Here is a 13,445-nt window from a genome sequence, read left to right on the forward strand (position 1 = left end):
CACTTGGGTAATGACTGGTGGATTATTAATAAAACACAGAAAAATAAAACCAGAACATAGCCAAGCATCTGCAGCTGTGTGGACCAATGAAAATGTGAAACCTTTCTGGTTTATGGGTACTTGATCCTCCTTTGGCTTTGCGAGGCTTGCGGGGACAGATGTGGAGTGGAGGATGAGGGTGGGAAGCTGGAATCTGATCATGTTACATGCCCCAGGGCTCTCACTGAAAGTAAGCCCCTCCATCTTTCCCATTGCACCGCTGAACCATGTCATTACATGTCTACCTTAGAAGGGCCTAAAATAAAAAAATAGTAGTGAAAAATAAATAAATAAATAAATAAATAAATAAATAAATAAAAGTTCAAAAACCACTCCATAAGAAGCTGAAAATCTGTACTTCACGTTTCTTTCCCTGAGCCCTGAGGAGGTCTAAGTCTTCCTTCATTCATTCCCACATCAAGCCTGAGATATCAGCCTCCCCAGAACCGTGTTTTCATCCTGCATTATTTCTGCAATGTTCCATCAGGCATCTGCGGGTCTTTAAAGGAAATGTGAAAAGGCAGCAAAGACACATCTGCGCAGCAAAGACATGTAGCACAGGAAAGAAGTGGAGAAATCAAAGCCAGAGAGAAGCCTGCTAGCCACCTGGAAATCAAATTGTGTCAGAGAGAAGGCCTGCGTGGAAAATAGATTAGAAAGGCAGTGAACAAGAGAGAGGAAAGAAAGGCAGCCCCTACAGAAGTTAATTAGAAGCAGAGGAGGCCAGAATTTGAAAAGCAGCCTGAATCTGAAAAGAGTCCTGCACTGCTTGAGGAAGGACTCAAGATTCAGTAAGTTCTATCGACTTCTACCTGGGTAACGAACGCAGTGGCCGTCCACCTGCATGTCCCTCTTTGCTAACCACGCTCAAACTGGGGCTGCAGGCTCTGAAAGAAATCCAGGGAGGAACCAGACATCAAAGGAATGGGAACGCAGGCCTAGGACTTCAGATGAGAGGGTACCCTCCATCCACAGTGCCATCCTTCATCTGACTTCCACCCCGTCCTGACTCTGGGCCTGGTGCAAACAGGGCTGGTGAAATTGGTGGGAACTGGGAAAATGATACCTGCCTGGACTACCCCAAACATCCAAAGAGACGGCATAAGTACAGGCACTGGCAGAGTGGGGCTCCACAAAGAGTGACCTGTTATTATTAAATCATATGTAGCAGCAGGTGGAAGTGGCCTCTGAGCCTTTCCATTTTGTTTTGAGACGGCGTCTCGCTCTGTCGCCCAGGCTGGAGGGCAGTGGCACAATCTCGGCTCACTGCAACCTCCGCCTCCCGGGTTCAAGCGATTCTCGTGTCTGAGCCTCTCGAGTAGCTTGGACTACAGGCGCCCGCAGCCACGCCCAGCTAATTTTTTATATTTTTAGTAGAGACGGGTTTCACCATGTTGGTCAGGCTGTTCTCGAACTCCTGACCTCAGGTGATCCACCTGCCTCAACCTCCCAAGGTGTTGGGATTACAGGTGTGAGCCACCGCGCCCGGCCGCCTTTCCATTTTCATCTGCGCAGTCCAGGTTCGGAGTGCTCTCGGAGCTCCTTCGTCTTCCCCAAACCCCGTGTATCAGTTCCCTCTTGCTCCAGCTCCCCTGTGGAGTGGGGCCTCCTCATCTCCTCCCAGCTAGCGAAAGTCATCTTAGTAAGAGACCAGCAGTAACCCTAGGCCCTGAGGGCGGTCACTTTGATCAGGCTCTGCGACCCCCGTGCTCGGCCTCTTCGGAGGCACTTGGCATGACTGCGAGGTCAGGCTCAGGTGTTCTAGAAATTTAACTTTATTTTGTTTATGAACTTATTTTCCATTTCCAGCCACCTGGTGGCAGAAACGTAAAGTGTGGACCCCAGCGTCTGGATGAGAGGACACAAGCATTAAAAAGTCAACGTCGGGGCAGCCAGGCCCCCCACGTGCTAGCCCTCCAGGCCCCGGGCGTTTCCTAGGCAGGTAGGGGAGGGGTTGGTAACAGTGCAGCGCCACTCACCCCATGCTCGTTTTCCCAATGCAGGCAAACGCCACATTCCTGGTGTTGGTGCAAAAAGAAATCATCCTACTTGTCCCCTCGCTTAAACTTTCCCACAGGCGTTGTCAAACAACCCCAAGAGCTGGCCTGCGGGTTTTCAATGCGCGCCTTTCACCCTGGGGGGCGGGGCGAGCCGGGGGAGGGCCTCGTGGGGGCGGGGCGTGCCGGGGCGTGGCGTAGTGGGGAGGGGCGTGCCGGGGCGTGGCGCGCCGGGGCGTGGCGTGCCGGGGCGTGGCGTGCCGGGGCGGGGCGTGCCGGGGCGGGGCGTGCCGGGGCGGGGCGTGCCGGGGCGGGGCGTAGTGGAGACGGGGCGTGTCGGGGCGGGGCGTAGTGGGGACGGGGCGTGCCGGGGCGGGGCGTAGTGGGGACAGGGCCCAGCCTGGGGCGTCCTCGCGAAGCCTAGGCCTGTCAGGCGGTTCCGTCCGGGTCTCGGCCACAGCTGAGTTCCGTCGAGTTCCATCCCGTTCCGTCCCGGCTCTGCTCACAGCAGCGCCCTCGGAGCGCCCAGCACCTGCGGCCGGTCAGACAGCGCGATCCTGCGGCGCCTGGCCGTCCCGGATGCCATGGCAGCCGTCGCCGTCTTGCGGGCCTTCGGGGCGAGGGTGCCCATGTGTCTCCCGCGCGGCCCCTGGGCCCAGCTGTCCGCCCGCTTCTGCAGCCGGGACCCGGCCGGAGCGGGGCGGCGGGAGTCGGAGCCGCGGCCCACCAGCGCGCGGCAGCTGGACGGCATAAGGTCAGCCCCGGGCCGCACGGGCTCCTCGCGTTGGGGCCGGGTCGGGGTCGGGGCGCGGGCGCCGCCACTGACGCCGCGAGGACCCGGGGAGCCGCAGCCCCGTTTGCGCCCCTGGGGAGGGAACCCCCCGTGTCCCGGACCCGGGCCTGGCAGCGAGTCGGTGGGACTGCCCGGGGCTCCGAAGCCCTGAGGGCCGCCTGCGGGGTCACTGGGCCTCCAGCCGCTGGGCCTGCGGAAAGGTCTGGAGAGGAGGGCTCTGGGCCCCAGACCCGGCTCCAGGGGGAGTGTGGGCACGGCCGAGCTGCTCCTTGGCCCTCACCCAGAGGCGCGGGGCTGGGGGCGGGACAGTAAATAGTACTAAGGACACAGCGTCCTGAGTGCTGCCCTTGTGGCTACAGGCCCAAAACTCTTAAAAATGTGCTTGTGTGCCAACTGGAAACTGGCGATAGAGTCATGAAGGTGGAAGGCCCTGCCCACTTCAGGCCTGAGCCGGGTGCTTGCCTGGCCCGGGCAAGGGTGCAAAGGGAGGCCTGAGTACCATGTTTCAGCATGTTTCAGTTCTAAATCAAGCTGTTAAATAAGCGTCGTTTTCTCCTACCCTGAGATGTTTACCTTCCGAAGAAGACCTAGAAGGCCGCGGGTGAACTGAGAATCAGATGACCGGGTGGTTCCCCGCAGGGGTGGAGAGCCAGTCCCTGGCTTCAGCGTTTTCCTTTTCTCCTCACCCTCCTCTCATCCTTTCCCACCTTTGCACCCGTCCTTTCTGCTGCTCTGCAAGGGACTGGGTGCATAGATCTGCAGACACCCTTCCAGCATGCCCGGATTGTCTGTCCCCTCATGCCCTACAGACAACTGCTCTTGGCCGCCTTTGGGCTTGTGGTGCCCACAGCAGGGGCAGGGAATTCCAGGGTCTCAGTAATGGCCCCAGGGTTTAGAAAGGGGATGGTTCCTTTCCCTGTGGACCCCTTGCTCATCATCTACAGGAGCACAGGCCAGAGCAGGGCCCAGGCCAGGGCCTTTCTTGGCCATTGCTAAGTTTCCACTTCTGTAAATCTGGTCACATCTGGTTGGAAGCCTGACTTCTGGGCAGGCCAGATGACAAAAAGGAGGCTGGTTGAGTTCTCCAGAATTAAACATGAATCAGCAAAGGTGGTGACTGAAACACTCTCGCGTGAATGCTAGGGGTTGTTTAGTAGGAAAGGAAACTTCTTAACCAGGCATTAAAGCAGCACTATGTTAGGCACTAAGCAGGTCAACTTGTGCGAGAACTTGAGCAACCCGTCACTCTTCAAGTGTCCGTTTTCCATGCTCCCCCCAGCGGCACTGCTGTCTTGGACCCAGGGCCAGCTCTGTGCTGGTCTCCTGGCATCCATGATCCCTAATTCTTTTTTTTTTTTTTTTTGAGATGGAGTCTCGCTGTGTCACCCAGGCTGGAGTGCCGTGGCGCGATCTCGGCTCACTGCAAGCTCCGCCTCCCGGGTTCACGCCATTCTCCTGCCTCAGCCTCCGAGTAGCTGGGACTACAGGCGCCCGCCACCACGCCTGGCTAGTTTTTTTTTGTATTTTTTGGTAGAGACGGGGTTTCACCATGTTAGCCAGGATGGTCTCGATCTCCTGACCTCGTGATCCACCCGCCTCGGCCTCCCAAAGTGCTGGGATTACAGGCTTGAGCCACCGCGCCCGGCCGCGATCCCTAATTCTTAACAATGGCCTGCAAGGTGGATAATTTTATGCCCGCTTTACAGTGAGGAAGCAAGTTCAGAGAGGTGACAGCCTGTTCAGGGCCACACGGCCAGTAGGTCTCACCAGGGTTCAGAGAGGTCCCTCTGCCCCAAAGTGGTTTCTACTCTGTTTCTACTCACCGCTTGGTTTGAAAAGAGATGGCAAAAAAACTGGATGCAATGTCATTCCACTGCATTCGGTGGAATTGGCTGTGAAAAAATAGAAATGCTATTTTTTGTCATTAGAACAGATATTGAGCGTCTTCTCTGTGTGAGAACATGACAGTCCCTCACTTCAAGGACCTTCTCGTGGTTTACAATAATGATCTTCAGACAGCTCATGGGGGCATTTATAAGGACCATCTCTTACCTTGATACTTATCGCATGCTCTGGTGGTAACCTCATTCTTAAAGTTTTCCTCTTCGGATAGGTGATATTGGTGAAGCTCTCAGTGCAAGGCATCGCATGTTTTCAACCAAGATGGCCATTGGGAGGGTTCAGTGATGAGATTTTTTAAGAGGTATTATTAACAGGCTTTGGTGCCAGTTGAATCAGGAAGAGATAAAAAACTAGAATGACTTTTTCTCTGATTCAGGCAGCTGAGTGGCACCACTCAAATAAGGAGGACACGAGAGGGGCAGGTTTGAGAATGGGGGGATGCCCAAGGACACCTAGATGGAGAAGGCCAATGGACATCGGGATGAACGTGTGCACCTGGAGCTCAGCTCAGAGGTGGCCGTTGACGTCAAGGTCATTGGCGAAGTTGCCTGGGAAGAGTGCGGAGGACAGAATTCAGGATGGCTGGCATTCAGGGATTAACAGAGGGCTATTAGCCCACGAAAGAAGTCAAGAAGTGTGGGCGTCAAGCTACCCAGGTGCCGAGGCAAGAGATTGAGGGCACGAGCTGTTCCAGTGTAATAAAATACATAAAATAGGAATAGTTATACTAGATATAGATAATAGATATGATTATATATGAATATCATTAATCATTAGCTTATAGCAATTACTCTTTATTCCAATATTATAATTATCCTTGCTCTACAATTATAACCTAGGAAAAACCAAGCCATACAGAGATAGGAGCTGAGGGGACATAGTGAGAAGTGACCAGAAGAGAGGAGTGCGAGCCTTCTGTTATTCCCCGGGCAGGGCCACCAGAGGGCTGCTTGGTCTAGCGGTAACGCCAGCGTCTGGGAAGATGCCCGTTGCCAAGCAGACCATGGTCTAGCGGTAGTGTCAGTGTCAAGGAAAAACCCCCGCTACTTAGCAGACCGGGAAAGGGAGTCTCCCTTTCCCCGGTAGAGTTTAGAGAAAACGCTACTCCTCCACCTCTTGTGGAGGGTGTGACATCAGTCCGGCCCCCCCGCAGTTATCCGGAGGCCTGACCGTCTCCCTGTGATGCTGTGCTTCAGTGGTCACACTCCTAGTCCGCCTTCATGTTCCATCCTGTACACCTGGCTCTGCCTTCTAGATAGCAGTAGCAAAATTAGTGAAAGTACTAAAAGTCTCTGATATGAAGAAATAAAGGCATAGGCTGTGTCCTCTCTCTCTCTGTCTCTCCACCTCGGCTGCCAAACGGGGAAGGGCCCCCTGTCCAGTGGACACGTGATTCATGTGACCTTGTCAATCATTGGAGATGACTCACACTCCTTACCTTGCCCCTTTTGCCTTGTACCCAATAAATAACAGCACAGCCTGGCATTCAGGGCACTACCGGTCTCCGCCTCTTGGTGGTAGTGGTCCCCCGGGCCCAGCTGTCTTTTTCTTTTATCTCTTTGTCTTGTGTCTTTATTCCTACAATCTCTCATCTCCGCACACGGGGAGAAAAACCCACCGACTCTGTGGGGCTGGACCCTACAAAGAAGGACCGGCCAGAGAAGTACAAAACAACCAGGAGAGAAGAAATCTGTCTGCAGAAGGAGGGAATGATCGAGATGGCCAGTGGATTTGGATCTGGCAATTAGGAGATGGTCTGTGAGAAGAGCTTGGGTGGAGCAGGAGGAGTTGAGCCTGGTTCCTCTGGGTTGGAGAGTGGACTCTGCGGTTTAGAACACTCACAGTGTCGGAGCCAAACAGCTAACGGGACACATAAACAGATTCTGCAGTGCACGATGGCCTTGGGGGCTGGAATCTTTTTATACAATTTTGCCTGAGACCTTAGCATTTAGTTTAAGCATATGTCACCGATGGGATGGCAGCTTTTTATATTTGCTACAAGAAGCACCCTCATTATTTGATGGAGAGGTTTATAAGCCGTTCTCCCACCACCCGCACCAAATGTAAGTTTTGAAGTCTATCAGCAAATCAGCACAAGTAATTTTTGTACTCAGAAGAGAACAATGTTTATAAGAAACAACAAGATGAATAGCGCAGCCACCTGAAGACTGCAGCAACCTTGAAACGGTATTCCAAAGAAAGTGGTTATTCCTATTGAAATAAATTCAGTCATCAAAGTTGTTTTCCAGAAAAACACGACACAGAATACTATTTACGGAAGATCCACGCTGGCTGTACCGCGGAAGGAATATCAGATTCAAAAAAGATTGAGGAAGGCAGGAAACATGTAGGTGGAAACTGATAGGAAACACATAAAATATATAATAACAATCTGGTGTTTGGCTCTTTGCCCATTTCTTATAGCAGCCAAAAATAAGACATTTCTGTGTACAGGCAGCAAGATGACAATACAGATTATTTTATTCAGCACATGGGATGCCTCAAAAGAGCAAGCAGGCCCTTTGGACCCCAGCTTTTTGTGACAGGATATGTTCAGAAGAGCCCTCTTGCTGTGTGACTTGTACTTTTTTTTTTTTTTGAGACGGAGTCTCGCTCTGCCCAGGCTGGAGTGTAGTGGCCGGATCTTGGCTCACTGCAAGCTCCGCCTCCCGGGTTCCCGCCATTCTCCTGCCTCGGCCTCCCGAGTAGCTGGGACTACAGGCGCCGCCACCACGCCCGGCTAATTTTTTTTTGTATTTTTAGTGGAGACGGGGTTTCATTGTGTTAGCCAGGATGGTCTCGATCTCCTGACCTCGTGATCCACCCGTCTCGGCCTCCCAAAGTGCTGGGATTACAGGCTTGAGCCACCGCGCCCGGCCGTGACTTGTACTTTTATTCTTCATATATTATCCCATTCGCAGACAGCACGAATTGTTTTGTAGATTTACAGGATGCCACTATAAGATGGGCCTAGGCACAGTAGCTCACATCTGTAATCCCAGCACTTTGGGAGGCCAAGGCGGGTGGATCACCTGAGGTCAAGAGTTCGAGACCAGCCTGGCCAACATGGTGAAACCTCAGCTCTACTAAAAATACAAAAATTAGCTGGATGTGGTGGCGCACACCTGCAATCCCAGCTACTTGGGAGCCTGAGGCAAAAGAATCACTTGAACCCGGGAGGCAGAGGTTGCAGTGAGCCAAGATCATGCCATTGTATTCCAGCCTGGGCAACAAGAATGAAACTCCATCTCAAAAAAAAAAAAAAAAAAAGATGGACTGGGTACAGAAAAATAGAATGAATGAATAAGACTGAGAATTCTGTAGCACAACAGGGTGACTATAGTCAATAACAATTTAATTGTCGATTTGAAACTAAAAGAATATCATTGGATTGTTGATTTATCCTTTGTTATCCACAAAGGATAAATGCTTGAGGGGATGGATACCCCATTTTCCATGATGTGATCATTGCGCATTGCTTGCCTGTGGCAAAACATCCCCAGGTACCCCATAAATATATATACACCTACTATATGTACTCACAAAAATTAAATATAAAAAATTGGGTCAGACACAGTGGCTCCTGCCTATAATCCCAACACTTTGGGAGGCTGAGGCAAGCGGATCACCTGAGATCAGGAGTTCAAGACCAGCCTAGCCAACATGGTGAAACCTCATCTCTACTAAAGATACAAAAGTAGCCGGGCATGGTGGTGGGCGCCTGTAGTCCCAGCTATTAGGGACACCGAAGCAGTAGACTCGCTTCAACCCGGGAGGTGGAGGTTGCAGTGAGCCGAGATCTGGGGCGTTATTTTCATTCTGGGTTTCCTTTCTAACTTTTTTCTAAGAAACAATGGAAAGAAAGCAGTGGAAGGTAGCCACTGTTTGTCAGATTTCTCCGGCGCCTGCTGCTGTCATGCTAAGCTTGCAGCCTCTCTGGGTGGTGTTGATTTTGGAACTGCTGTGCGTTGCCCTCTCTGTGGAGCTGGCAGTCATGTTTCTGACATCTAACATGGAGAAAAAGAGAAACAAATCAAGGGAAGAGGGAGGAAACCCAGCCTGCATTTCAGGTCGCCTTTTTCTTGTTTTGACTTGGCTATAACTCCAGAGAGTCGACAGACCCTCTACATTGGCACTAAGCCCCAGCAGTTCTCTTTTCTTGTCTTTTAAAAATAGCTCCTAAATTAGACAGGAATCGCAGGGGTCCTCACTTGTTTTGACTGGTGCGTGACCCTGTGATTGTAAAATGTGCTTCACAGGAACATCGTCTTGAGCAATCCCAAGAAGAGGAACGCGTTGTCACTTGCAATGCTGAAATCTCTGCAGAGTGACATTCTTCATGACGCTGACAGCAACGATCTGAAAGTCATTATCATCTCGGGTATGGATCTGATATCTGTCCTTAGTATTCTGCAGTGCCCAGAAGAGATTTCTTGAGAGTCTTTAGTTAACTGGGGCATCCCTTCATTTAACTGGAGAATTGTTTTGAAGCTCCTTTACAAGAACATTAATTATAGAAAACACCTGTGTAGTTGGTGATTTGGTCCTAACACTATTAACTGCAGAATGTATAGCAGAGGTGACTGTTCAGTGAAAATCTGTCTTTTCCTTTTTGTTAGATACTAAAACATTTCTGTTCTTGGCTATACTGGTATTCCCCTCAAAGTCAGAGAATTGATTTCTTCATGGACCTTATAAAATGGGTTTAACCACTAATCCTTTGGGGCATTTGATTGGTTTGACTTTTCTTTTCTTACCAAGCTTGCGAACTGATATCTGCAGTGCCTTTAATGGTGCTGGAAAGGATGCCATATTCTGCTCATTTGTTTGCTTGCTCCAAAAAGAATTTTTACAGAATTATTTTTTCTTGTGATGATGGGACTGGTATAAATATTAGTAATATTAGCATTTTAAAGTGTGCACAAAAAAATATGACGATGATACTTTGTGATGCTATGTTTGTTTGGCAAGTCAAGCATCAGGATTTCCGGAGGCAGAAACTCAGAATGTTACCATCTTATCCATGGTTAATCAGAAGTGTTCAACTGTTTTATATGGTGAAGAGAAAAGAAATTAGAACTAGTACAATCCAGCAGCCATGTGGGATGTCACCTGGATACAGCAAAGGCAGTTAACTTCTTTTTTTTTTTTTTTTTTTTTTTTTTTTTTTGACACAGTCTTGCTCTGTCGCCCAGGCTGGAGTGCAGTGGCATGATTATAGCTCACTGCAGCCTCAAACTTCTGGGCTTAAGTGATCTCCAGCCTCAGTCCCCTGAGTAGCTGGGACTATAGGTATGTGCCACTACACTCAGCTAATTTTTTATTTTTTGTGGAGCTAGTGACTTGCTATGTTGCCCAGGCTGGTCTCAAACTCCTAGCCTCAAACACCACTGCCACCACTGTGCCTTGCTAATTTTTAAGGTTTTATTTTGCAGAGACAGGGTCTCACTATAGCTTCTTAACTACACAATTACCTCACTTACAAAAAGACAATAGTATTGCCTATCAATCAAGGTAACTACAACAGCCAGGCATGGTGCCTCATGCCTGTAATCCCAGCACTTTGGGAGGCCAAGGCGTGCAGATCACTTGAGACCAAGAGTTCGAGACCAGCCTGGCCAACGTGGCCAAAACTCCATCTCTACTAAAACTACAAAAATTAGCCAGGCGTGGTGGCAGGCGCCTGTAATCCCAGCTACTCAGGAGGCTGAGGCACAAGAATTGCTTGAACCCCGGAGGCAGAGGTCGCAGTGAGCCAAGATCGTGCCTCTGCACTCCAGCCTGGGCAACAGAGCAAGACTCTGTCTCCAGCAACAGCAATAGCAACAAAAGGGAAGTATGAGAAAATGTTATCAGCTCATCAGTAGGCTGACATTTTCTTGTTGATGACAGCAGTGATAGCAGCCACATCCTATGATCCCTCATCTGTAAAATGAAGACCAGAAGGCTTCTGAGGTCCCTCGCTACCCTCACCTCCCAGTTCAGCCATGATGGTTGGCCACCACTTGTAGACGAAATGACATGGACACTGCCTTCGGCAAGAGGGATTTTGATGAGCTCGTGTGACTCAATGCACTCAGGCCAGAGCGAGTCCCCAGATAAAGGCTCTGTATAAAATACCTTTGCCTTGGTAACTGAACCTTCTCCTTATGTAATTGTGTATTTCTATCATTTTCCATCAAGGACTTTTAGGACACCTAGGCACCTAAAAAATGCCTCACCTTGCATTTTTCATCACAAAATTCTGGCTGGAACTTTGCCATCAAACTGGAATTATTCTTCTCAAAATTAGGCCATTAACTTGCTCTAAGTGAAAGTTTGCTGAAGTTATTCAGTAGACAAGGAAGGGAACTAACTGTCCAACTCTGGGTGTTTACATCTTTTTGTTTTCTTTTCTCAATTGGAAACATTTGCAGCTGAGGGGCCTGTGTTTTCTTCTGGGCATGATTTAAAGGAGCTGACAGAGGAGCAAGGCCGTGATTACCATGCCGAAGTATTTCAGACCTGTTCCAAGGTAAGCCGGGACGACAGTTGACAGTGCAAACCTGCAAATGATCGTTATATTAAATGTTGAGTTCGCCTTCTAGCTTACAGATAAGATTTTATCCGTGAGACCTAACCACCCAGAGCAACTGGAAACTGTTTGGTCATCAGATCCTTTATCCAAGCAATTATTTGGTTTAGACTTTTTTTTTTTTTTTTTCCCCAGATAGAGTCTCTCTCTATCACCCAAGCTGGAGTGCAGTGGTGTAATCTTGGCTCACTGCAACCTCTGCCTCCCGGATTCAAGCGATTCTCCTGCCTCAGCTTCTTGAGTAGCTGGGACTAGCAGGCATGCGCTAATTTTTGTGTTTTTAGTAGAGATGAGGTTTCACCATGTTGGCCAGGCTGGTCTCAAACTCCTGACCTCAGGTGATCCTCCCGCCTCGACCTTCCAAAGTGCTGGGATTACAGACGTGAGCCACCGTGCACGGCCTAGTTTAGACTTTTAAGAAGCAACCATAATTTGCTATTGATTTTGTATTGTACCAAAGAAAGTGGAATATAGGATGGTACTCATGGTTGCCATGTCTAGCATTGTGGGAGTATGTCTTCGTGTAGAAGTTTGGAGTAAGAGGAAAAAGGTGAAAATGTGTGTCTTTAGAGAGGAAGAATCTAAGATTATAATAATTAAAAAAAAATTTAAACTAAAACAACTCTGTTAAATGGGAAAGAACATTAATAAGTGGAATAACAATAATGGTTTTTTAAATTGTTTTCAAATGCTTCTTTCAACCAGCCTTTATAATCACCACCTCTAAGTAGGAAAATTAACCTCTTTGTTGTTGCTTCTTTTCTGCCTCTTTCACCATATTAAGGAGGAAAAATACCAACAGCCACAGAGGAAGAAGAGGTACAAAAAGTTTTGGATGATTTATAAATGCATGAAATCAACCCCTTGGGTAATGAAAAATTGAATAGAGAATCCAGCTTTAAGTAATACATTGTTCATCTAATGACCGTTTTTTTGTGTTTTTTTTGTTTTTTTTTTTTGTTTTTTTTTTTGAGACGGAGTCTCGCTCTGTAGCCCAGGCTGGAGTGCAGTGGCCGGATCTCAGCTCACTGCAAGCTCCGCCTCCCGGGTTTACGCCATTCTCCGGCCTCAGCCTCCCGAGTAGCTGGGACTACAGGCGCTGCCACCTCGCCCGGCTAGTTTTTGTATTTTTTAGTAGAGACGGGGTTTCACCGTGTTAGCCAGGATGGTCTCGATCTCCTGACCTCGTGATCCGCCCATCTCGGCCTCCCAAAGTGCTGGTATTACAGGCTTGAGCCACCGCACCCGGCCTAATGACCGTTTATTGAGCACCTATTATAATACCTGCAAGGCATTGAGGGAAACATAAGAAAAAATTGCTTTCTGCCGAACGGAAACTGAAAATCTGTTTGGGAAACAACACATATAAAACGGCTTCATAACCTGCCTCTAAGATAGTTTAACCTAATTTTTTATTCATTCATCGACTTATTCATTCATGTATTTGGTCATTAATGATTTCACAGATATTTAATGATACAAGACACAAGTGAGCAACAGGGATGTGAATGGGAAGATGATTAAGACATCTCCATTTGTTTTCCTTGCCCTTCCAGAAACCCATAACGAGATCAGGTTCTATTTTTCTCACTCCATGGAAGGACAAACAGGAAAAGCAATTTACTTGAAGCTTCATGGGGAAGTGGGAGCAAGTTAGAGCCGAGACCTGGATCTTTTGTTTCCTACATTAATGATGTTTATGTAACATTCCACTCTTAGGTTTGCCAAGGCTTGGTGCTGTAAAAGTTTTTTTCTACCAGTACCCAGTATGTTTGGCTGAAGTTGAAAAGCATCAAAGAGAACCAGTAAAGCCCTGTTATCCTCCCTAAGGGTCTGCTTTTATCACTCTGCTCTGGCAACTTCATGAACTGGGATCTAAACAGCGTAGCCATGGGCCACAGGGGAGCAGGCCTTCTTCAGAGGATAAAGCCCAGATTTCTTGGAAGCCCCTAACCCTTGGAGGCCTTTGACTTCCTGAAAAAGACTCAGTGCATAAACAGGGCCTACCCCAAAGTAGTAAAATAGGACTGAAAGTGTATTGATTTCTTTAAACCATTTGTAAGAAAATCACATTGTGTTGGCTAAATATGAGTGTCATGGACTTGTGCAAGATTTCAATTTCCAAGTGAAATCAACAGGT

At 48.8% G+C, this 13,445-nt stretch overlaps 1 protein-coding gene across 2 annotated transcripts in view; it reads left to right on the top strand.

The window, feature by feature from the left end:
* The first annotated feature begins 2,386 nt into the window (after positions 1–2,386).
* ECHDC3 (enoyl-CoA hydratase domain containing 3) overlaps positions 2,387–13,445 on the top strand; it is a 17,748-nt gene continuing 6,689 nt past the window's right edge. Inside the window, exons 1-4 of one of the 2 annotated variants that reach the window (XM_050805284.1) lie at positions 2,387–2,790; positions 8,991–9,112; positions 11,148–11,245; positions 12,090–13,445. The exon at positions 12,090–13,445 is cut by the window's right edge and continues 621 nt beyond it. In XM_050805284.1, coding sequence (XP_050661241.1) covers positions 2,621–2,790; positions 8,991–9,112; positions 11,148–11,245; positions 12,090–12,188 — 489 coding nt within the window. In that variant the 5' untranslated portion in view covers positions 2,387–2,620 and the 3' untranslated portion in view covers positions 12,189–13,445. The remainder of the gene's footprint in view (positions 2,791–8,990; positions 9,113–11,147; positions 11,246–12,089) is intronic. The other variant, XM_050805283.1, reaches the window with a different exon arrangement.

Source organism: Macaca thibetana, chromosome 9, assembly GCF_024542745.1.
Source record: "Macaca thibetana thibetana isolate TM-01 chromosome 9, ASM2454274v1, whole genome shotgun sequence".
Classification (NCBI taxonomy): domain Eukaryota; kingdom Metazoa; phylum Chordata; class Mammalia; order Primates; family Cercopithecidae; genus Macaca; species Macaca thibetana.